Here is a 26,151-nt window from a genome sequence, read left to right as displayed (position 1 = left end):
AGAAACCTTGTATTACTTGGTAGTTTTCTTCTAACAATTTTAAGAAAACAACTGACAGTAATATTGATGCATTCAAGATTGATTATGTGAGGTCCTAAAAGAAGTAAAGCTGAATTTCGGTATCACAAAAGTTTGGTTTTGACAAAAAAAAATTTAGACCCTCTGACTTCTATAGGATAAGTAAAGAGAAGAGGAGTGTGATTGGTGTGGTTGTCTCCCATAAAAATTGACTTTTTTCTACTGAAGCACGTGTAAGGTTTATATATGTCCTTTGATCTTTCACTTTTTCTTAAAATTCATAAAAATTTTATGGGAACTAAATTCGATTATCAAGATAAAGTTCTTCTTTATTTTCAGATTTCAACTATTGCAGAAAGTGAAGATTCACAGGAGTCAGTGGATAGTGTAACTGATTCCCAAAAACGAAGAGAAATTCTTTCAAGGAGGCCTTCCTACAGGTATGAAATTCAATAGTTAAAAGAATCAAAGATGTCAGGAAGCCTTAGGGTAGTTGGAGATGAAAAGGTGTCAAAAGACCAATTAGCTGCTCAATTAGTGACCACAGAAATCACTTCATCTTGAGGTACTTCTCTCAAGTTGAAGTCTATTATACAAAATAAGAGTTTTTTTTTTACTCTAAAAGTCCTGGATCAACAGTGATTTTTTTTTTTTTTTTCCTGCTTCTGTTTTTGTAGATTATGCCAATTGCTACTTTTCTCTTAAAAAGTTTGGAATATATTTGTAAAGTTAGAGCATTTCTAGTTGTCTGTCAGTTCTAACACTACAGCATTTATCTACTTAAATAGCACATTTGCAAACCATGTCTCATGCCATGGTACTTATTAGATAACTGCTCATTAATTTAAGTTTCAGGGTGATGCTTTGCTGATAGCCCCTAATTTTAGGGGTACCTTATTGTAATTTTTTTAAGGATTTATTTATTAGTGAGAGATACAGAGAGAGAGAGGGAGGCAGAGACACAGGCAGAGGGAGAAACAGGCTTCATGCAGGGAACCCAACATGGGACACAATCCCGGGTCTCCAGGATGACACCCTGGACTGAAGGCGGCGCTAAACTGCTGAGCCATCTGGGTTGCCCCTTACTGTAATTTTTGTGTTCAACTAGAGGTTGCCTAGTCCATGCCTTGCCTCCAAGATGTACTAAAACCATTTTTTTATATGTAGATATTGACTCCATGCTAAATATCTCCAGAAAGAGTAATTCCATATATTCATAAGCTTACCTCAAAATCTAATAAATTTCAAATTCCTAATATTTTTTCTTATTATTATAGCCTAAGTTATTTCCATTTTTCAAAGGGATGATTAAAAATTTTTTTGCACTTGGCTTCTAAGCCCTTTTTTTTTCTTTTCTCACAAGTAAATGAAGGATCCTAAAAATGAATATCCATAAACTGATTTTGAGATCTTAAGAAACTTTGTTACCAAGTAGATGTTATATGCATTTATGCTCATAAGTTTTTTTAATATAGCTAGTTTAGATTTGAACTTTGAAATACCAGTCTCATGTTAATTTTTAACACATTTGATCCTGAAGCAAATCAAACAAGGTGTTACTAAGCCACAAGACTCCTCTATATATAAATTCCAGGCAAAGAGTTGTAAATAAGTTCTGTAAATTTTAATTGTAGACCTTATAAATAAGAGTTTTAGGGCACCTGGGTGACTCATTTAAGTGTCCCAACTCTTGATTTCAGCTCAGGTCATGATCTCAGGGTTGTGAGATCAAGCCTTGCATCAGCCTCCACACTCAGCACGGAGTCTGCTTAAGATTCTCTCTCTCCCTTTCCCTCTGCCCCTCCCCCCACTCGTGCTCTTTTTCTAAGTAAATAAAGTCTTAAAAAAAATAAAGTAAGGGCAGCCCTGGTGGCACAGCGGTTTAGTGCCGCCTGCAGCCTGGGGTGTGATCCTGGAGACCCAGGATCGAGTCCCATATCGGGCTTCCTGCATGGGGCCTGCTTGTCCGTCTGCCTGTGTCTCTGCCTCTCTCTCGCTCTCTCTGAATGAATAAATAAATAAATCTTTAAAAAATAATAAAAAATAAATAAAAAATAAAGTAATATAAGAGCTTTATATTGAGAAAAATCTTTTGTGATAACCTATATCGTAGCAAAGACCATTTAAATAGTAACACCTTAATTCATAATCAAATAGAAGGTGCCTGAGGCCACACATAGGTAGAGAAATTACATTCGTGAAGGATAATATATCTTCCCTTACAATCATTATGTACCATTATTTTGTTTTAAGCTTATAAATTCTTGAAACCTAGCTTTTATGTCTTGACTATAATAACAAGATCTTTAACAGAATCCTTATGATATGCTTGTAAGGTTGGAGAAATGGAGGTTAATTGATACACCCAGCTTTGTAGTGATGAAATTATACCCAGAGAAGGTTCTTGAAAGGCTCTCACTTAGTCTCCCCTGGCTTGGTATTTTTACCAGCAGTTCAGCTGAAAAACAGAGAAGCCGTGCTTACCAGATTTGCAGGTGACAGAACTTTAAGGGAGAAGTGCCCTAATGGATGGGAGAATAAGTACTTTGAAAGATCATATCAGCCAAGGGAAACACTATCAACAACTAATTGTTGGTGACAATTATAAAATTTCTGAACTTGAGTTTAAAATGAAACCAGTTAAGGGTAGCTCTGGTGGCTCAGCAGTTTAGTGCCACCTTCAGCCCAGGGTGAGACCCAGGATCGAGTCCCACATCGGGCTCCCTGCATGGGGCCTGCTTCTGCCTCTGTGTGTGTGTGTGTGTGTGTGTGTGTGTGTGTGTGTGTGTGTCTCATGAATAAATAAATAAAATCTTTAAAAAATATTTAAAAAAATAAAATAAAACCAGTTAAGTACAAGATTCTGGATCAAGAATTTGTTTTTAAAAGATAATTGTGTTCTTTAATTATCATTAGGAGATATATATGGTGCCAAAAAACCCAGTATACCATAAGGCTATAGTATACTGGTAAAAGCCTAGTGTCTAGATTAAGGGAGGGATTAGTCCTACTGCTCAGACCACGTCTGGAGAATACTTTAAGAAAAAGTGAAATGTATCTCCAAGATACAAGAATGACCAAGATGGTCTGGAGCAACAATATTAGAAACTGGAAAGACAAGATAAGAAATGATCACTGGCTTCAAGCAAAAGAGAAGTGGATTTATTTGCAGGTCTAGAGTAGTAGCTTTTAAACTTTTGTTCTTTATGACAATAAGAAATTTATCTTTACAGTTTTCTCTGTATACACATACAATTATCCATATTCATATATACACAAACATATATAGTACACACATAACATCTGTCTATAAGTAGACATTTTTTTTTTTTTTAAGATTTTATTTATTTATTCATGAGAGACACACAGAGAGAGAGAGAGGCAGAGACACAGACACAGGTAGAGGGAGAAGCAGGTTCCATACCGGGAGCCCGATGTGGGACTAGATCCCAGTCTTGGATCTGGCCTTGGGCTAAAGGCAGCATTAAACTGCTGAGCCACCCGGGCAGCCTCTATAAGTAAACATCTGAAGCAAAATATACAGCAGTACTCACCATTATCATGTGTGATATTCAGCTGTTTTTTATTTGTTTTGTTTTGGTTACAACATACATAACTCTTTTCATGGTTCATGTATGGTTTGTGGTCTAAGTCTGAAAAAACATTGCTCTGAGGACCAGTACTATTCAAAATGTGGTCTACAGACCATACTGGCAAATCAGAATCTGTTTAGAAGTGCAAATTCTCAGGCTCCTACCACATACCTAATGAATTAAAATCTGTGGAATGAAGACCCAGGAATCTGTGTTTTGTTTTTGTTTTTTTTAAGATTTTATTTATATATTCATGAGACACACACACACAGGCAGAGACACAGGCAGGGGGAGAAGCAGGCTCCACACACACACACAGAGGCAGAGACACAGGCAGAGGGAGAAGCAGGCCTGATGTGGGACTGGATCCCGGGTCTCCAGGATCACACCCTGGGCTGAAAGCGGCGCTAAACCGCTGAGCCACTGGGGCTGCCCATGGAATCTGTGTTTTAACATGCTTTTAACAAGTGCTTTTCAATGCTAAAGTTTGAAATGATGCTCGAGAGCAGTGATGCCCAGAGTAAGATCTTTTATTTATTTTTAAGATTTCTTTATTTGAGAGAAAGCACACACATGGGGGAAGGGGCAAAGGAAGAGAATCTTCTAGCAGACTCCCTACTGAGTACAGAGCCCCACGCAGGCTTCCGTCTCACAGCCCATAAAATCATGAACTGAGCCAAAACCAAGAGTTGGACACTCAATGGACTTTGCCAACCAGGCACCCTCTGGAGTATCATCTTTTGTCAGTCTATAAGCTGTTTAAAATAGTTGTGTTTCTCATTTGCAAAGAGATAAGGGAGAGAAAATCATCCTTACAATAAGAATAGGAGTTTACTGGGATCCCTGGGTGGTGCAGAGGTTTGGCGCCTGCCTTTGGCCCGGGGCACGATCCTGGAGACCCGGGATCGAATCCCACGTCGGGCTCCCTGCATGGAGCCTGCTTCTCCCTCTGCCTGTGTCTCTGCCTCTCTGTCTCTCTCTGTGTGACTATCATGAATAAATAAATAAAATCTTTAAAAAAAAAAAAAAGAATAGGAGTTTACTAAATGGGAACAAGCAAATGTGGAAAAGAAATTAGTAATAAATCTTAGAAATGAGAAATACAATTAGTGGAATAAAAAAAAATCAGTAAGTGGGATAAACTAGATATGGGTAGCTTAGAGAATTGGTAAACTGGAAAGAAACTAAGAAAGAAACTCTGAATATCTGAGAACAGAAATACAGAGAAAATGGGAAAGAGGTGAAAAGTCATGTGCAATAGAGGTGCTCCTGTGAAAGCATTGATAGAATTTCCAAAGGGGAAATTGGGCCAAAAGAAATACTGAAAGAGATAATAGTAGAATATTTTGTATAATTCCAGTAAAGATAATTACATGGGTAAATATAAAGGTAGTATTATAATACATTGCTTTGAAAGTCTTCTTTTTTTCCATATGATTAGAAAGACAAATGCATAAAACAATAATTACAAATTTGTTAATGAGCAACACAGTGTATGAAAATGTAATTGTGACAATAGCGACATAAAGGAGCAGAGTTTGGGTAGACTGTTGAATCTCAGTTATTAATTCACACTGGTTTGTTAGAAATTTAAGATGTCAAAAATTACTTGGGTTGAGTTTTTCCCCCCTCTTCTGTGATTATGGTTACTCATTTGAAATATAGCAAGGTTCATTTGATTTTATTTGTATTCCATTTTAGAATTTTTCCCCCATCTTTATTGATAGCATTTTTAATTTTTTTATTTTTTTTTTTTAAGATTTTATTTATTTATTCATGAGAATACACAGAGATGGGAGAGAGGCAGAGACACAGGGAGAGGGAGAGGGAGAAGCAGGCTCCATGCGGGGAACCCGATGCAGGACTGGATCCCGGGTCTCCAGGATCAGGCCCCGGGCTGAAGGCAGTGCTAAACCGCTGAGCCACCCGGGCTGCCCTGATAGCATTTTTTAATATGTGAAACATTAACATGGTTCCAAAAGTCAGAATTGTACCAAAAAATAAACTCAGAAGTGCTCTCTCCCAATCTTTTCTTTTTTTACTTCTTTCTTACTGCCCCCACTAGATTAAGTAATCTCATTAAACTCCCATCTGGTTTATCCTTTCTGAGTTTTTTCTTCAATAGAAAAGCAAATACATATATGTGTGTGTGTGTGTGTGTGTGTGCGCGTGTGTGTGTGTGTGTGTTTTATACATATTTTATAATAATATATATATTTCACTTTCTTATACATAAGGTACCATGCTGTACCCATATCTGGATGAACTATAGTTTATTCAGCCATTCTCCTATGTAGAGGCATATAGATTATTTTCAGTATTTTGCAGATGCTACCATGAATAACCTTATGTATATGTATTTTTGTATGATAGCATACATATACATATAGCATACATATACATCTTAAGGGTAAATTACTGGAAATAAGATTGCCATGTAAATATATGGTTTTGTTACATGTCAGCAAATTCATTCTGTAAGGATTGTGCCCATTTTATACTTAAAACAGTGAGAGTGTTTTCTCACAACTTTGGTAACAGAATATATTGTTAAACTTGTTTTACTGGGATCCCTGGGTGGCGCAGTGGTTTGGCGCTTGCCTTTGGCCCAGGGCGCGATCCTGGAGACCCAGGATCGAATCCCACTTCAGGCTCCCGGTGCATGGAGCCTGCTTCTCCCTCTGCCTATGTCTCTGCCTCTCTCTCTCTCTCTCTCTCTCTGTGTGACTATCATAAATAAATAAAAATTTAAAAAAATAAATAAATAAATAAACTTGTTTTACTTTTTGCCAATCTGAGAGTTGAAAAGTTTAAAATCAGGTTTTTGGCTTTTTTTTCTTTTCTTTTTTTTTTTTTTTTGCCTAAATTTTTAAGAGTTCTTTATGTATTGAGGATATTGGCCAATTATATATAATATATGTAAACAATATATATAATTTAAAATATTTTTTTTCTCCTAGTACTGTTGAACATCTCTTAACTTTTTTTTGGTGTTCTTTGCCCTGCAAAAGGATTTTTTTTCTGTAGTTTGTGTTTATTAATCTCTACTTACACCTAGATTTCCAATCATAGCCTTCTGTTACTTTCAGATTGAAGAGAAATTCATCTCTTATTTTTCTAGTCCTCATATGATTTCATTTTGACATACAGAGCCTTCATCCATGTATGGTTTATTCTTGTTCTTACATTTTAAACTGCTGTCATCAGGCATCTGGGGAGCTCAGTCAGTTAAGCCCATGATCTTAGGAGATGGAGCCCTGCATGTGGCTCTGCACCAAGTCTGCTCCACCTTCTCCCTTTGCTCCTTCTCCCGCCCACTCTCTCTCTCTCTTAATAAGTACATATATAAACTGTGTCTTGCCTAAGTAAGCACTAGCTACTTTCTGCCCATTTTCTTTTCCTATTATATGTATTTAGCCAATAAGTATTATTTTTATTTTAGTCAATATAGTTTTCTGTTTTTCTAGAAAAATTTTGAATGACTTATCTTCAGATGCACCCGGAGTGCCGAGGATCGAAGAAGAGAAGTCTGAAGAGGAGACATCGGCACCTGCCATTACCACTGTCACGGTGCCAACCCCGATTTACCAAACTAGCAGCGGGCAGTACAGTGAGTAAAACATGCTTCTGCTTTGGAAAGGGAGACACAGACACTTACTCACTGTAAAGGAATCCTACACCTGCCAACCCTTTTCTCAGTCTTGGATGCTAGTATTCTATTTCCTTTACTGTTCATCATGCGAGTTGTGTAACAGAAGTATTTCTTTTTCTTCAGGATTTTGTTAGGATTGCTCAGGTGTGTTAGCCCTTCAGGTGGTCTTTTGTTTTGTGCACATGCCAGGAGAGTCTTAGAAGTTTCTTGGACCACTGCTTGAAACTCTAGATTTTAGTCCTTGTATAATATATGATGTTAATAGAGGACATACTTTTTCAGATAAGTTAACCATTCTTTGATGATATTTAAGGACAAAAAGTCTCACTATTCATTTGTTTTATTAATTGAGCTTCCCTTCCAAAATAGCATTTTAAAATCATATTTAATGTTTTGTGATAGGAGTTGAAAGGTTTGGTTGCAGTCTACCAGCATGTTCAATTACTATTTTTAGTGTAAAGGGTAATGTAAATTCTAGTAACGTAAACATAAGGACTGCTGAAATTGGCTCACAGAAAGCAAAGATTTCTTATGCAAAGTTACCAGAGTTTCCATTTCTGTCTGTCTCTGAGTGACGCTTAATTCTCTCTTGTCTTTCACCCAAATCTGTCATAAAGTCCTTCCCGTTCTGCTTTGCTTAATCAGAAGCTTTATGTGAATGGTATGCTTTTTTATCTTTTCTCAATACCTTTTGCTGCCAAAGTGCCTCATACATAGATTTCTTCATTTTGATTTGTTCATTAAATCCAGTACTTCCCATTATGTAGTTTTCCCCCTCTTTCCTCCTTATTACAAATGAAATGTACACATTGACACTCTCTTGTTGGATTAATTTTCTAATACCCTGGAGTGGTCTGTGTCAGGAAGGTATGTAAGAATTTGACTCCCAAGTTAATAGTTTTCACAGTACAGCTCTACCTTGCTTTTCATGATTTTTTTTTTTTTTTTGCTTTTCATAATTAATTGGCATTCTAACTGTATTAAAAACAAATTCCCAAGTAGCAGACTTTTTAGCTCTCCCAAAGCTGAGACCTTTAAAAGTGAGCAGAAGGATGGCATTTTTGACTAAGCTTCTTGTCCGTTCTGTGTTTATTGGAGTTCAGTCCCCTTTTCCTTCTTGAATTCTTCGTTGACAGAGATAAACAGGTACTATCTATAGACTTAGATGTGCATATTTTTAGTCTTATACCTGAATAATTTGAGTTATTCCAGATGTGTGTGTGCTAAGACATTGATATATGAACTTTGTTTCCCTTGCCTCAACGGAAATCTAAGGGATACAGCATACTCCTGTTAGTGACAGTGATTCAGTTATTGCAGGGATTCTCACTTGCACGAGAAAGCATGCTCTCAAATACGGGAGTGAAATTAAGAAATGTAGAGGTTTAGTTTGGCACACCACTCTCTTCAAGCAACCGAAAATTGCTAGCTTTAAAGATTAATACTTTCAGATTTTTTAAGCTTTATTATATTATCTTCATCCCTTATATACTCATAGAATCTTGAAGGAATTGATTTAGTATGTTCTTGATTGTTGTGAAGAATCCGTATAATGACTACTTAAACATACACAACATTATATATTGCGTAACTTACAATCCTTTTCATCTCTCCCCAGGAGTAAGAGTTTGAGAGTTTGGTATATATCTATCAGTTGTTTTTCATTCTATTTATACATAAAAATGTTGCTATGTGTTTTGATACAAGTGAGTCTACACTATTTATATACCATAGAAAAATGTATATACATAGATGTATATGTTATTTAACAGCTACATTGTGTTTCACTATAGAAATATAACTTTTATTTAAATATTCTCTCTCCCTTTCAGTATTCCCTCCCCCACACATACTGATGAACATTTAAGACATTTCTACTGTTCAAACATGTGACATGAACATTCTTATATATGTAGTGGGGTCTCAGTAGAATAACATCCAAAGAGTGAAATTGTGAATCAAAGCACATCCTAAAAAAAAAAAAAAAAAAAAAGGCACATCCTGCCCATTTTCCCTTCCCAGTGTGTGTACCAGTTTGTATTTCTTCCATAAATTGGTTATTTTTTTTTTTTAATTTTAAATGCTGTTAGTAATTTTATCCATATCTTAGTTCACTATTCCTGGTAAAGTCGTGTTTGAGAAATTCTCTTCTAAGGTAGAAGCACATATGTCTATCATTTTTAACTTGAATATTTTGTTTCACTAAATATAATTGTAACCCATGGTGTTTTCCTCTTTTTTGGCTACTCAGGATCTCAGCTAAATTTCTGTTTAATTGTATTCTTTTCTTCCTCTAGATTTTTTGGTAGAATCTCTGTAGTAGAGACATAACAGATACTTGACTCCTAGCTGCTGCTTGTTTTAATGAATTTAGTTTTATTGAAAGCCATCTCAGATCCTTCTGGAATAATCAAGTATATAAATAAATATTATAAAGAAAAACACATCTGATAACATCAGACTTCTGTTTTCAGAGTACTTTCATATACATGATCTCATTTGATTTTTATAGTTGTACTTAGTGGTTAGAACCAGATATTTTTATTTTTATAGAAGAGATAACAGATTCAAATAACAGTTTAGTGATGGAATCTGGACTAGAACCCAGATCTTCTGATACCCAGCTTCCTACTTCTTTTCTCCCACCTTGAGTTCATTGGTATTTAGTCAAGAGGAAAGCTGTGTATATTAAATATAGTGGAATTTGCTTATTAGCTCTATATGAGAACATGTGGTATGAATCTGTTAATCTTCTGATTCCTTCAAGTTATCTGCAATATTAAACTCAGAATAGTTCTTATATATTCCTTTTTTTAATTGTCTGAGATTTTATTATGCCAGTATTTTAATTCCCATAGGTACCATTTATCATTTGCTAAATCAAATGATAGCTATTTACTGTTATTTCTTGATTGAACAGTAGATAATCAGTTTTCCTTATGTAGATGACTTGGGATCTTAGCTACCTCGATCTGGCTGACAGTTGGTCCCCAATAACTCCCTTCTAATAGACAAAAAGATAAAAAGTAACGTGTAAATTAAACATGTTTGTTGGCTTACTCAGTTCAAATTCATTATGCAATTTTAGATGTTTTGTGATCTTTAGTCCTCTTTTTGGAAAACTTTACAAAGGAGAATGTGTAGAGAGGATCTAACCACCTATCTTGATGTTAGTATCTGAAGGATTACTTTGTTCAAATAAAATAATAACCTACTTCTTTCTATTAACTCTTTCTATGTACTATAGCATAGCGGTGAATTCATTTTTTTTAATACAGTGAAATATCTTAGTGTGAGCCAAAGTTGATTACTTTGTAACAGATGAATGACAGTGTGTTTAATTAGTGAATATCAAGGGATTCTGTTTGAAAATGCATGGATATATTACTTAAAATTTATGCATTGCTAGCTGAATTATAGAATAGAATGTACTACTGAACTTTTTATTAATTATTCATTAAAACAACCAATTATTGGGTGCATGTTACTGCCTATTTCTGTGCTAAGTATATAAAAGTAGAGAAGAAAAAAAATCACATTTCCTAACTTTAAGAAATTTATTTGTGGGCAGTCCTGGTGGCCCAGCGGTTTGGTGCTGACTTCAGCCCGGGGTGTGATCCTGGAGACCCGGGATTGAGTCCCACATCAGGCCTCCTGCATGGAACCTCCTCCTCTCCCTCTCCCTCTGCTTGTGTCTCTGCCTCTATCTCTGTCTGTCTGTCATGAATAAATAAGTAAAATCTTTTTAAAAAATTTGCTAGTTGAGCAGCAAATATTAAATACTTAAAATACTGCATAATTAAGGCTAGAATAAAGGAAGTATGGATTACAAAGTGGTACCTCTTCTAAACCAAACAACTTTGAAAAGAATTTAACATCTTCTAATTTATTTTTTTTTAATTGTTAATGTAGTATTATAAATTAGAATATGATTCAGAGTGCATTTGTATTATAGCAATTGGATGTGGGTTTCTGGGGCAGAAAGTTACTTAAGTATACCAAATCTTTTTTGGCAGTGTTATTTGCTATAATAATTTCCCTTAGATTATGTCTTAGACATTATTCTACTTTGAATTTAGTGTGTTGTAAGTCTTATGTGGTATAAATTAAACTGATAACAATAAAATCCATTGGGTTTTAGTTGCCATTACCCAGGGAGGAGCAATACAACTGGCTAACAATGGTACCGATGGGGTACAGGGCCTGCAAACATTAACCATGACCAATGCAGCTGCCACTCAGCCGGGTACTACCATTCTACAGTATGCACAGACCACTGATGGACAGCAGATCTTAGTGCCCAGCAACCAAGTCGTTGTTCAAGGTAAGAGAATTCTGAATTCACAGGTATGGTTAATTCTTTGAAAGGTTAAAATTTTATAAACTCAGAAAAAGTAAGTATGGTACTGCAAAGCACTATGAAAATATAGTTACTTATTTCATTATAGATAATGTTCTCCATGAACTCTTCCATTATTCCAGTTGGACCCAAATGTCATGGCATAAAAACAACTGTTTTCAGTTTTAAAAATATAGCATCCTTAACACTCTTAGCATTTGGGAATAGAAACAGGGTAGGTTACAGGGCAAGATGGTGAAATCAGAACTTTAGGAAAGCTAGATTCTGGATCTAACTACATAGATTTGCTGTCTGATCTTGAGTAAGACACACCTCTCTGGGCCTCGTTTTTTTGTGTTTTTTTTTTTTAATTTATTTCTTTTTATGTGTCAAAGAGTTATGCTAAATCACTGATGAGAATCTTTGGAGGTTCTGGGTGCCTGGCTGGCAGAGCATGTAACTCTTAATCCCAGGGTTGTGAGTTCAAGCCCCACATTGGTGGGTGTCAAGCTAACTTTAAAAAAAAAAAAAGAAAGAAAGAAAGAAAAAGAACCTTTGAAGATTTAAAATTCTATTTCTCTGCTTTTTACTGAAGAAAAATTTACATCCTCATTCCTAAGATCATCATTTTTTATTTCAAGTGAAAACAATATGTTCTGAAGAATCTTGTACCAATATGCAAGTCTACTGGTCTGCAGAGAAAAAGTAGTAGTTAAATCCTTGATGAACTATAGAAATAGCTTTTTTCAGTTTTATTTTTTTATTTAATTTTCTTGCTTTAGGAATCTTTATGGATAGGAGTTGATCATTTTTCTTTGAATCTATTTGAATATTTTAAGAATATGTTTTATGCCAGATTGAAATTTGCATACTGAGGAAATAATTTTAAAATCTGCATCTAAAAATATTTTTATTAATATATTTTGCCTCTGTTAAATATGACCATTGTACCTCTTCACCATAAATGATAATTTTTGAATAATCCTAAGACACCAACTAGAGACTCATCATTTATATAAAAGTCCCTAATGTATTTACAGAACATATTCTGTTATAAACAAATAATATTTGAAGAAGATAATATTTTGCTTATTAATGGGAGTAAAACACCTTTTCACTTTACATGCAGGTACTCAAAAATTGTAAAGCAGGATGTCAGTGAATTTGAATTCTGAACGTCAGTTTGAAGATGGTAACATGTTTAGTATATAAATCTTTTCCATTCAAACTACACATTTTAATTGATATTAATAACAAATGTGGATAATTTTATAAAGAATAAAGACCTTCAAATTCTCTCAGATAATGTTAGGTTCTTTATTCTTAGGAGGGCATATTACTAAATTCTTTTTAGAAGCAATCTGACAAATAATGATTTTGTTTCTTTACAGCATTTAGTTAGAAAAATAAACTTCAGTTTATTTAGCCATTAGCATTTACATTAAAACAAGTAATATGATTGGCATCAAGTGATACACTTTTTCATACTTTCAGTTTTGTTTCAATTAGAAATTTATAATAGTTGACCATAATGCTTTATTTTCTCTCCCATTTTGCTATTATGAAAAATCATGGTCGTTTTTATGTCGTGGCAAGAGTCTACTTGAAATTTTTTAATAAGAATTTACCAATATCAAAGGAAGACATTGAGGAGTATACTCTCTCTAGGAAGATCATCCAGGCTGTGCCCTACTTAACCTTTTAGACTTAAGGTTGGTAAGCATGTTAACAACAGAATAGAACTTCATTGAAATGAAAGATAAATACAAAACCCAGCAGACCTAGGTTAAGGCCTCTTCACCTAAGTGTCTATACTAATAAATATATTAAACTGGAAATTATTTCACTAATGACCCAAAGAGTGCTGATTCTTTCAGTGTTTTAGTTAGAATCATATTCCTTTTTTCCCCTTTCAATCCAAAATGTATGTTTAGATTGATGATTGACACCTGTGTTTTTCCTAAGTCCTAGTGCTTCAGTGTCTTACACCATGCCATGTTCACTGTTGTTCTTTTCAGCTGCCTCCGGAGATGTACAGACATACCAGATTCGCACAGCACCCACTAGCACCATTGCCCCTGGAGTTGTTATGGCATCCTCCCCAGCACTTCCTACACAGCCTGCTGAAGAAGCAGCACGAAAGAGAGAGGTTCGCCTAATGAAAAACAGGTACGTACATTGCATTTCCTGAGATCATGGTAGGTCAGGTCATCTTCAGATTCTGCCGGACATGTGTCTCTTATATCTGCTGGTAATAGGATCTGTGCATTGAATTCTCTTCAGGTAGAATTAATGAATCTTGCTGAAACTTCTTTATTTAGTAAGTGACACTTACAAAATGGCTATTAGGATTATGGGTCAGTCTTTAATCATAGTTTTCTTTTGTATAATTTCTCTGAAAGATTTAATTCACAACTCTTGCTGTATTTTCACTGTGCTCTAACCAACAAGCTAAGTTATTTAAATACTGTTTCTTTACATGAGTAGTATTGTTCAAGAAGATCAAGAGTTTCAAGTATGTAGTGTAAAATTAAATGTTTCATTTATATTAAACTTATTTATAATAAAGTAAATGTATGATGGCCAGTCCATGTTTTAATGAATTCCATATTTACTCAAAATTAACAATTTAACACCTAACTAAAGATTTTTCAAAAATATATTAAATGTAAGATACCTTATTCTTAGGCAAAATCTTAAAATAGTCTTCAACAATGAAAATGCCCCTCATCAAAATCTATAAAATGTGGGCAGAGTGACTCTCAATAAAGTAAATTCATAGCTGTAAATGGTTTTGTCATCCAAAAAACAGTAAGTAACCTGGGTGGCTGAGCTGATTATGTATCTGACTGTTGATCTTGGCTCAGGTCATGATCTAAGGGTTTTGTGGGGTTTTTTTTTTTTAATCTTTATTTTTATTTATTTATTTATTTATTTATTTATTTATTTATTTATTTATTTTTTTAATCTACGATAGTCACACAGAGAGAGAGAGAGAGAGGCAGAGACACAGGCAGAGGGAGAAGCAGGCTCCATGCACCGGGATCCCAACGTGGGATTCCATCCTGGGTCTCCAGGATCGCGCCCTGGGCCAAAGGCAGGCACCAAACTGCTGCACCACCCAGGGATCCCTTTTTTTTTTTTTTTGATCTAAGGGTTTTGAGATCAAGCCCCATGTCAGGCTCCTCACTGGGTGTGGAGCTTGCTTAAGATTTTCTCTCTCTCTTACTTTCCCTCTGCCCTTCCTCCCCCCCAAAAAATAGTAAAATGTTTTTATTATATTTACTTTAATATTTTTATTGATTTAGTTTAGGACTTAAATATTTAGCTTAGGATTTCATATAGAAATGACTAAAGACAAATCATAGAAAATGAAAATAAAGGTACATAATGATAAAATTTGAAATTGTTGGAAATACTCCTCTGCTATTCATCCCAAGAATTTTCAAACATTATGATAAAGAAATATGGGGATAGAATTTAGACAGTCTGGATTCAAGGCCTGGATCTACCTTTTTTGCTATGACTTTACTTTATTTTTTTTTTTAAGATTTTTTTTTTTCTGTTACTGAGAGACAGAGAGAGACACAGAGAGAGAGAGAGAGAGGCAGAGACACAGGCAGAGGGAAAAGCAGGCTCCCTGCAGGGAGCCCAACACAGGACTTGATCCTGGGACCCCAGGATCATGCCCCAGGCCAAAGGCAAGCGCTCAACCACTGAGCCACCCAGGTATCCCTGATTAAAGAAGTGTTAAGTGAAGGCTAGAACTTAAGACAATAACACTTACTGAAGAAATCGGTTCTAAGCAAGACACAGCAGAGCAATCAGACAGAAAAAAACCTTCTTGATTATAAAAACAGCAGAAGGACTTTATGTTGGGTCTATGTAGTGGGCTCTGTGGGACAGAAACATCTCCCTATCCCCCCCTTTTTTTTAAAGATTTATCTATCCATTTCAGAGAGAGTGTGAGTGAGTGTGGGGGGAGGAGCAGAGGGAGAGAATCTTTAAGCAGACTCCCAGCTGAGTATGGAGCCCAATTTGGGGCTCAGACCTGAGCCAAAACCAAGATGGTCGCTCAACCAACCAAGCTACCCAGGCACCCCAGAAATGTTTCCCCTAATACAGAAAAGACTAAGAGGTGGTGTCATTAATGCGTGGGTGAGGAGGCAGCACTATAGCCTCTTGTCTGCTCTGTTGTATGGATCAGAGGAGCTGCCCATATATGAACATTTATTCATTTGACTAGCAGACCAGATTTCCTTTTTTCTTTAGTTTACGTACTCCTCCTCTCTCCCTGCCCCCCTCCTCACCTTACACATACACACCAAGTTAGGGACAGAGTGCACATAGCTACAGTTCCTAACAGCCTTTCCTGGCCTGAGATCCTCAGGGTAGCTACCTGATTTATCATAGATTCTCTAATAAAATACTTTTGTTTGGATTTAGTTTCATTATAAGGAAACTTCTGACTCTGCTATAGTTCCCGTTATTCCCACATCACTGTTGCTTCTACTTTTCCAACTTCCATTCATTAAAATCTGGTTTCTGTGATCAACATAGCATTCTTATGTCTTTAAAAGATACCGATTCCCTCCCACTTGGCAATCTGGTACACTCTTTTAATTTCATTTTACTTCTGTGGAATATTTGACCCTTTACTCATTCTCCTGAACTCTTCTTTGGTTTATTCATCTAATTTTCTGACTACATTTGTAGTGTTCCCTTGGAGCACTCATTCATATCCGTGTACTTCAGGCATTGAGTATATATGCTAAGATCTTCTGGTTCTGTATTCTGGCTTTGACCATTTTCCCTGAGATACAATTTATTAAGGGGCAATCAGTAGAGCATGTGATTCTTGATCTTGGGGTTGAGTTCGAGTCCCACATTGTGGAGATTGCTTAAAAATAAAAATTTTTTTTTAATTTTTTAAGTGGTAGACCTGGGATTTGAGCCTGTGTTTGGTGCCAGAGAGCCTTGTGGACATGCTAATTCTGAGGTTCTAGTATGCAGCTCTCTCCTGCTGTGCTTCTTAAACCAGAGCACATGAGAATGTGCTTGAGATAATGTAACCCCAAGAGGTAAACATGGAATGCTTTCCTTGAATGTTTGTCTTGCTCAAAAATTAGAAATAAATATTTTTAAGGTAAGATATTTAAAAGAAATTCACACCAGCCGTGGTTGCTTTGGGCTGTGTCTCCAGAATCCCCATTTTACTTTTCTCTGCTGTTAGGAGTACTTCAGTGGAAAAGTTGGGGGAGTGCTGTCTTCCTAAACATACTCCCTAGGATGAATGTCCCTTATATGTACCTCAAACACAGCCTATCTTAAATTGAACTTTGATGAAAAGAGTTACCCCCAATTCTACACTGTCCAAATTACCATTTACTCAGAAATGAAAAGTGATAAGCAGTCTAGAAGAAAGTGTAGATGGTTATTAATTTTTGTTGCTGCAGTATCAACAAAAACTCCAAAATCTCAGTGTCTTAAAACAACAAAATTTCTTCTTCACATTACATTTGACAGCTGCAAGACAGCTGTTGTGCCTCTCTTCCACATGCTCCAAGCTAAAGAAGTAGCACCTTTTTTGAAGCATGTCATTTTTGTAGCAAAGGGAAAAAGGCAGTGCTTTTTAAGTCCTCTCTGATTGATGGTGGTAAACATTGTGTCCATCCACTTCTATACCAGTGGCCAAAGTACAGGCAAGATCAAGCCCCAGTGTCAGTGGAGTGGGAATGTGTGCTCTTCCCCTGAGGGAAAAGGAGGAATAAAAAATTAATGAAAGTAATCCACTATCCTTGTCTTAAAATTTTAGAATACAGGAGGATTTTAATAGATTTCCTAAAGGCAAAAGTAATAAACATAAAGGTTAGGTGCATTTGCATGAAAATATAATAAAGCCTCTGTTTAACAGCCAAGAAAAAGATAAAGTAGCAAAATAAACTAAAATCATTTAACTAAAGTCAGAACACTAATGAGTTAAAGAGATAATAAAAATAAGCAGGTTTATTTTCAATGAATTAGAAATGAAGTAAAAAAAATTTTTTAATTCCAAACAAAAAGGGTCTGCTATGAAATTAAGGTATATTCAAGGGATCTCTGGGTGGCTCAGAGGTTTGGCGCCTGCCTTCGATTCAGCCCAGTGCGTGATCCTGGATTCCTGAGATCGAGTCCCATATCGGGCTTCTGCATGGAGCCTGCTTCTCCCTTTGCCTGTGTCTCTCTGCCTCTCTCTCTCTCTCTCTCTCTCTGTCTCTCGTGTCTCTCATGAATAAATAATAAAATCTTTTTTAAAAATAATGTGTATATTCAGTTTGTATACATTGTATCCATTCCACTGCATGTAATCAATAATTAAGAATGAAGATAGAAAAAAAAAAAAAAAAGAATGAAGATAGATGGTATTTTTTTTTTTGAGATAGGAATATATACTCATAAAAAAAAAAAAGAATCTATGCTCATGGTTGGAAAAAAGTTACCAAAGACTATGTATAATATATAAGCACATTAGAAAACATAAGCTAAAAATTAAATCACCACTAATTGTGCCACCCAAAATGTTAAATTCTGGAGTATATTTTTTTTCCCTAATATATATGTGTAAAAATAAAGCATACATTTTTAATGTATAGTGGTTAATTTTTTTATGTTTCTACATTTATTTTTTTACATGAATTCAATTAATTAACTTATAATGTAGTATTGGTTTCAGAGGTATAGAGTTTAGTGATTCATCAATTGCATATAACCCCCAGTGCTCATCACATGCCCTCCTTAATGCCACATGCACTCCTTAAAGCCTATCCTCTCCAATTACTCCATCCCCCCCACCTTCCTTCCAACAACCCTTAGTTCTTAATTTTTTAAGTAATTTTATGTTACAGAAGAGTTGTTTTGTTTTTTAAGATTTATTTATTTATTTATGATAGACTAGAGAGAGAGAGGCAGAGACACAGGAGGAGGGAGAAGCAGGCTCCATGCCAGGAGCCCGACGTGGGACTTAATCCCGGGACTCCAGGATCGCGCCCTGGGCCAAAGGCAGGCGCTAAACCTCTGAGCCACCCAGGGATCCCCACAGAGAGTTGTAAAAGTAGTACAGAGTTCCACATCCTCTTTATCCAGCTTCCTGTGATTTAGCATATTACATAACCAGGCTACATTTATCAAAACTAAGAAATTTAAAAAAAAAAAAAAAACTAAGAAATTAACATACTGTCGCATACTGTGTATGATAATTAACATAGTGTTGTATACTATGATAACGATACTATTAGACTATACATTTTATCCGGATTTCCTCAGTTATTCTACTTTTATTCCTTTTCTCTTTCAGAATCCAGTCCAGGATACCACATTGCATTTAGTCACAATGTCTCCTTGTCTACAATCTGTGACACTTTCTCTCTTTCTCTCTCTCTCTTTTTTTTTTTTTTTTAAACTTTCATAGCCTTGTCACTTTTGAAGAGTAGTGTTCAGGTTTCTTTTAGAGTATCTCTCAATTTGGGCTTGTGTAATGCTTTCTTATAGTTAGGCTGAAATAATAGATTTTGGGGAAGAATACCACAGAATAGTATGTCTGTCTTGTCATATTGTAATAATATATATATGGGTAAATATTTAATATTGTTTATTTTACCTTGTTCTTCAGATTATTCCAGCTTTGGCCATTGGGAGCTCTTACAAGTTGGTTTCCTTTTATCCTTTTGACATATCCCCCTTTTTTAAGCACATCCTTAACTTTCTGACACTACAAGATTGTCCAGGTTCAGTTTCTCATTTGTGTGTTCCCTGCCTTAGTCTTGGACTCAACCATTTCTTCTTAAATCCTAGTTCCTTTTACTAGAAAATGATATTGAGAAATCAAGAACTGGGTGTCAGGTTTGCTCTTTGCTACCAGGTTTCACACTTCTGGGCCCTCTCAAAGGATGGTGTACTAACCTATGTATGCACACATCTAAATTACTGTATCTGAAAAAAAAAAAAAAATTTACTGTATCTGTATACTGCTAAAATAAATATGAATTCATAGTAGCCTCTCTGACCAGAAACTTGGCTTACCATTAAGTATAGTTTGTTTGCTTATTTTTTTAAGTTTTTAAAGATTTTCTGTATTTATTCATGAGAGACAGAGAGGCAGAGACCTAGGCAGAGGGAGAAACAGGCTTTTGCTGGGAGCCTGATGCATGATCCAATTCCGGGACCCTGGGATCACGACTTGAGCCAAAAAGGCAGACGCTCAAGTGTCTGAGACACCCAAGTGTCCCCAATATAGTTTTTTTTTTTACATATTTGTTTAATTTTGGTATACTTTTAAAATAGAGAATTGATAACTCATATACCTATGAGAAACAAATTTACCAAATACGATACAGTATTTATGTACAGTTATTTTTGTTTTTACCTTTGAAGTACCAGTGAAAGCACTGTTTTCAAAGCTGTTTAGTTCGGTCTGTTCCTTTTTTTCCCACTTTATTCAGTAAGGTTATATCAGATTGTAGCATGGTTAGATTCGTCACCCCCTTCATTCAGTTCTGGGATTGCATGCAGTTTACTTTTTATGCTGTTTAGTTCTGTTGGTTTTAACAGATGTATGGTGCCATGCTTCTACCTGCACAGTGCCTTACAGAGGTTACACCACCCTAGAATGAATCCCTATGATACCCCGTGGGTAGTCTACTGTTGCCCCCTTTTCCAGAATCTCATATAACTGGAATCCTACAATATATGTAGCCTTTAGGATCTGGCTTCTTTCCCTGAACAAAATGCATTCGAGATTTATTGATAGTGTTACGTGGATCAGTAGTTGCTTTTATCCCTGGTATTCCATTGTACACATATCCTGTGGTTGGTGTGTCCGTTGACCTTGATGTTCATCATAGTTTCCAGTTTTAGAGGACTATGAATGAAGTTACTATAAACATTCACAGGTGTTAATATGAACTTTCAGTTCACTTGAGTAAGTATCTAGGAGTGAGCTGGCCAGATAAAATGGTAAGTGATTTACATTACAATTTATTTAACTTTGTAAGAAACTGCCAAATTGTTTCCCAAAGTGGCTGTATTATTTGGCATTTCTACCAGCAATGTATGAGTTCCAGTTGACCTTATGTTGTGCATTTAGGTTTATGACCCCTTTTGAATTAACTTTCATATAAAGTGTGAGGTGTGTCATGGTTCATGTTTTGTGTATGGACATTCATTTGTTCCAGCACATTTGTTAAAAAGATTATCCTTTATTGAATTGCCATTGCACTTTTGGCAAAAACCATTTGACCATATTTGTGTGGGTCTGTTTCTGGCTAGCTTGTTTCATTGGTCTTTGTGTTTCTCCTTTAGCCAACACCTTGATGTCTTTTTTTTTTTTTTTTTTTAAGATTTTATTTATTTATTCATGAGAGACACAGAGACAGAGAGGCAGAGACACAGGTAGAGGGAGAATCAGGCTCCATGCAGGGAACCCAATGTGGGAATCCCAGGACTGGGATAACGACTGGAGCTGAAGGCAAGAGCTCAACTGCTGAGCCACTCAGGTGTCCCGTTGTTTTAATTACTATAGCTTCATAATAAGTTTTGAATTTGTCAGTGTGAGTCCTCTGACTTTGCTCTTTTATAGAATTGTTTTGGCTATTCTGGTTCCTTTGCATTTTCATATCAATTTTAGAATTGGCTTGTTGATGTCTATAAGAAAGTTTTCTGGGATTGTGATTAGGATTATGTTGAGTTTATAAATCAAACTTTGGAGAATTAATATCTTAACAATACTGGGTCTTCCATTCTATGAATACAATGCATTTTCCATTTTTTAGCATATAGATCCTGCACACATTTTGTTAGATTTATACCTAAACACTTCTGGGGCTTTGGTTATGAGTTTTTTGGGGGGTGTAAAGGACTTTTGAATGGGGATTTCATTCTTGATATTGAAAATTTTTTGTCTTTTCTCTCATTTTTTTGGTTAGTCTGGCTAGAAGTTTAAAAATTATTAAAAACAGGCTATGTGGATTTGACTCATGGGTCATAGTTTGCTAACCCTAGTCTAACTCACATAAAAGACAAAACAGAATAAAAAACCAAGACCTAATTATATGCTACTTATAAGAATCTCACTTCTAATATAAAGCATAGGTAAGTTAGAAGGAAAGGGGAGTAGAAAAGAATAGACCATGCAAATAGCAATCAAAAGGAAGCTGGAACATTGTCAGGGATAAAAAAAGGACATAATATAATGATGAAAGGATTAGAGCTTTAACTTAAATGAAGCCAAAGCTGATGAAACTAAAGAGAGAATTGAATAGTTGAAATTTCAGCATTCTTTTCTCAGTGATAACAGAAAATAAAGCTATAGGCAACCTGAGTGACATAATCAACCAACTATACCTGTTTGGCTTGTTAATTTAAGAGAAGAGAAATAATACAAAATATGTCCTTGGCCCATAAAGCATCCTGGGAAATCCCCAGTTGTGTGGAAATTAAATAGGTATCAAACATTTCTAAGTCTGTAGGTCAAAAAGGAAGTCTCAAATATCTTGAACTAAGTGCAAATTAAAATACAAAAAAAAAATTGTGGGATGAAATTCATTTGGTGCTTAGAGGAAAATATATACTATTAAATACTTAGGTTAGAAAAGAAAGTCTTAAATCAATCATCTGTGTCAGGGCTTAACAAACTGTACCTCAGTGCCTATTTTTGTAAATAAAGTTTTATTGAGATACAGCCATGTTCATTCAATTATGTGTGTTACCCATGGCTAGTTTCATGCTACAGCAGCAGTAATTGTGACAGAACCCATTTGGTCTGAAAAGCCAAAAGTATTTACCAAAAATGTTTGCCAACCTAACTTCCATCTTAAACTAGAAAAGGAAGAGCAAATTAAAACCAATAAAATTGAAAAGGAAAACCAATAGAAGAAAATCAATGAAACAAAAAATTTGGTTGTTTTGTTTTGTTTTTATAGATTTTATTTATTTATTCGTGAGAGACACAGAGAGAGAGGCAGAGACACAGGGAGAGGGAGAAGCAGACTCCATGTAGGGAGCCCGATGTGGGACTCAATCCCAGGACTCCAGGATCACGACCTGAGCCAAAGGCAGATGCTTAACCGCTGAGCCACCCATTCGTCCCAAAGAAAAAAGTATCATATAGAAGCAGAGAATTAGTTCAGTGAATGGAGGAGGATGTTGAGACACATTATGTGAAAGAACTTTTTTCTAAAAATATGCCTATCACATCAATTTCAGAATTTATAAGCCATCTGTTTGCATGAATGCTTAAAATCATAAAATCCTATTTCTGTACTGAAGAAACATCAGTGGTCAATTTAATCTTCACACCATGTTGTCAGACCAATCCACTAGGAGGGTCCTTTCATTTGTCTAGTGTTTTTGTTTGTTTGTTTGTTTGTTTTTTTATATTTAGCTAGAAATTTTTTAGAAGCTTTAAGTATCATTTTCCAGGCTAAGGATTTCTTTAAATTTTTTAATTAAAGTTCATTTGTATTCTGTATTCCACTACAAAATATAATAATGCTTTTTTTAATATGAAAATGCCTGCCACCCCTCTTACCCATTAATCAAAATTAGTGTTTTAGAATGATATGGCAGGTTTATCCCCTGATTTTGCATACTCCTTTTACAAACCGATCAGTTCTAGGTAGAGACATCTTGATTAGACCTTTATTTAAAAAACAGATGAAGAAATAGTTCTTGCATGGGACCTGTTAGAAGCTATACAACTGGTTAGTTGCAAAGCCAGGATCTTAACCCAAGACTGATCCTCAGTTTAAAATTCTTGCTATTATATATTGTCATAAGTTTATATCCAAGTTTATTTATTTTAAACTGTGCCGAACTTGACCATCATTTTGCAAGACAGTGTGTTATTTGAAATTTATTTGGCGTTTCCCCCAAAAAGTATTCTATAGTCACATTCAGCTTGGGACTTGCTAGTTAGAATTCTTCTTTGGAGAGAGTAGTAATTCACATTTAGTATATTGAAAGGATCCAAGGTCTACGTTGAAGAAACAAATTAATTTTCTTAGCCTAGTGTGCCCTTTTCCCCCCCCCACCTTTTGAGAAACCTAATCTTTAACAATACTGTAGTATACTGATTTTGCTAGAGCAAAATTAGGAGATACTAAACCTATGGGATCATACTAGTTTTAACTTTTGGAAACTAGCATGTAGATACAGCATTTGTATGAGCACTTGTGGACTGTAAATTCTCAAATGCTGGAGGGGAAAGCAAGGAAAACAAGATGACTCAGCCCTGGGTAAAAGTAGATTTGTTAGTGTGTACATATATCCTACATGCTCTATATATTGTTAGACTTCACCACATACAGAATATCCAGATTGACCTCAGAATCATTCTCACTGTGATCCTTTAGATCACTCTTGGCCTCATGGCACTTCTTGGTTTGTTGTCTTGACTGTGCTTTAGAATGTTGGGCCATTTTTAACTTCTTCCAAACTAGTTTTCACCAATAGTATAGTGATGCAGTGGATCATATATTGTCCCTATCTGTCATGGATAACACAACATCAGGTGCAACTTTTTTTATTCCAAAAGTCAGCTTGCTCCTTTTTTCTAAATCAATAGGCTATATGGGGATGAAGACATCAATGGAGGCATTCAAGTTATCTAGAAATGATTATAACAAACACATACATAGCATTTACACAGTGCCAGCCAGTATTTCACGCAATTTTTATATATTAATTCCTTTAACCCTCATAAAACTTTTGAGGTAGGTAATATTATCTCCGTTTTAGAGCCAGGAAAGTAAGGTTAAGTAATTTGCCTATGGTCATATAATTGGTAAGAGGTAACCATTTAAACCTAAGAACCTGACACTGAATGAAGTTATTGCTCCTAAGTACTGTACTGTACTGCCACCATTGTAGATGAATGATTGTAAATTGCTGCTTTTTTCCATCTTTTAAAGACTGGAACCTTTTTACTTTCAACTCAGGAATAAGGACCTACCTTGTGCCAGTCTCTCAGCTAGTGACTAAGAATATATGGTCCTTTTTCACATGGAGCTAAAAAAGAGTTTACTAGTTTAAACTTTCTAGCTTAGTAAAGAATGTTTTTTATTCTTACTCTCCTTTTAAGTTAGTTTTTAATTGTGGTAGGAAAATTTACTATCTTAACCATTTTTTAAGTGTATAGTCCAGTAGTGTTAAGTATATTCATATTGTTGTGCAAAAGATCTCCAGAACTTTTTTACCTTGCAAAACTGGAACTCTATTAAAAACAAATTCCTTCATTTTCTCCTTCTGCAAATCCTAGACAATCACCATTCTACTTTCTGTTTTTACAAGTTTGACTACTTTAGATACTTCATAAAGTGGAATCATATGGTTGTCTTTCTGTGACTAGTTTTTGCTTAGCATTATGTCATCAAGATTCATCCATGTTGTAGTGATGGGATTTCCTTCTTTTTTAAGGCTGGATAATATTCCATGTATGTATAGACCACATTTTTAAAATGTATCCCTGTATTGATGAATACTTGGGTTGCTGTTGTGAATAATGCTGTTATGAACATAGACATGCACATCTCTCTTCAGTATCCTGTTTTGTGTTCTTTGGATATATACCCAAAAGGAGGATTGCTCGATCATCGGGTAATTCTATTTTTTATTTTTTAAGGAATTACTCTAGTGTTTAGTATTGTGGCTGGGCCATTTTATGTCATGAGGGTAGTGCACAGAGTTTTCTGTTTGGGCTTTATGGTTTTTTGTTTTGTTTTGTTGTTGTAAATATAGTAGCCATCCTAAAGGGTGTGGGGTGGTATCTCATTGTGGCTTTGATTTGTATTTCTCTAATAATTAGATTGGTGTTGAGCATCTTTTTACATGCTTGTTGGTCATTTTACGTATCTTCTTTGGGGAAATGTCTATTCAAGTCCTTTGCCCATTCTTTAATCAAGTTACTTTGTTAAGTTGTAAAAGTTCTTTATATGTCCTGGATATTAACTCCCTATTAGATATAGGACTTGCAAATATTTTCTCCCATTTCTTAGGTTGCCTTTTCACCCTATTGATTATGTCCCTTTTCATGCATAGAAGTCTTAAGTTTGGTATGGTCCTGTTTATTTTTGCTTTTGTTGTCTGCTTTTGGTGGCATAGCAAGAAACCACTGCCAATCCATCATCTTGAGGCTTTTCCCCTGTTTTCTTCTAGAAGTCTTAACAGTTTTAGGTCTTCAATCCGTTTTCATTTAGTTTTTGTATATGGTATAAGATAGGGGTCCTAGGGGTCCAACTTCATTCTTCTGCATGTGGATATACAGTTTTCTCAACATCATTTGAGGAAAAGACTCATTAGGTTTTTTTAAATGCCTGAAATGATGAATTTATGAGGTATTTCTATTTAGGGTGTTTTTTACACTGACACTTAGCCTTAATATCTTAGTTATCAATATCGACAGAATTTCAAGTTTTATAGATATAATACAGAATATATCGATAAACAGTGATATAATTCTAAATTTTAAGTGATCATTCAGCCCTTTGGGTTATTTGTGGGGTTTCCACATTTGGGGT

The 26,151-nt window shown here is 35.4% G+C and overlaps 2 protein-coding genes across 16 annotated transcripts in view; one reads left to right on the top strand and one right to left on the bottom strand.

Moving 5' to 3' along the window:
* METTL21A (methyltransferase 21A, HSPA lysine) overlaps positions 1 to 26,151 on the bottom strand; it is a 70,014-nt gene that overhangs the window by 16,663 nt on the left and 27,200 nt on the right. The gene's annotated exons all lie outside the window — the stretch shown is intronic.
* CREB1 (cAMP responsive element binding protein 1) overlaps positions 1 to 26,151 on the top strand; it is a 62,833-nt gene that overhangs the window by 30,213 nt on the left and 6,469 nt on the right. For all 13 annotated transcript variants that reach the window (XR_011997724.1, XR_011997725.1, XR_011997723.1 and 10 more), the window contains 4 exons: positions 358 to 458; positions 7,079 to 7,221; positions 11,405 to 11,587; positions 13,621 to 13,771. Coding sequence is in view for 6 of the 13 variants with exons in the window: in XM_026002268.2 (XP_025858053.1) it covers positions 358 to 458; positions 7,079 to 7,221; positions 11,405 to 11,587; positions 13,621 to 13,771 (578 nt within the window). In the remaining 7 variants the exon portion in view is untranslated. The remainder of the gene's footprint in view (positions 1 to 357; positions 459 to 7,078; positions 7,222 to 11,404; positions 11,588 to 13,620; positions 13,772 to 26,151) is intronic.

The sequence above is a fragment of the Vulpes vulpes genome, chromosome 16, assembly GCF_048418805.1.
Source record: "Vulpes vulpes isolate BD-2025 chromosome 16, VulVul3, whole genome shotgun sequence".
Taxonomy (NCBI): Eukaryota; Metazoa; Chordata; class Mammalia; order Carnivora; family Canidae; genus Vulpes; species Vulpes vulpes.
This window is presented reverse-complemented; position numbering and strand designations above follow the sequence as displayed.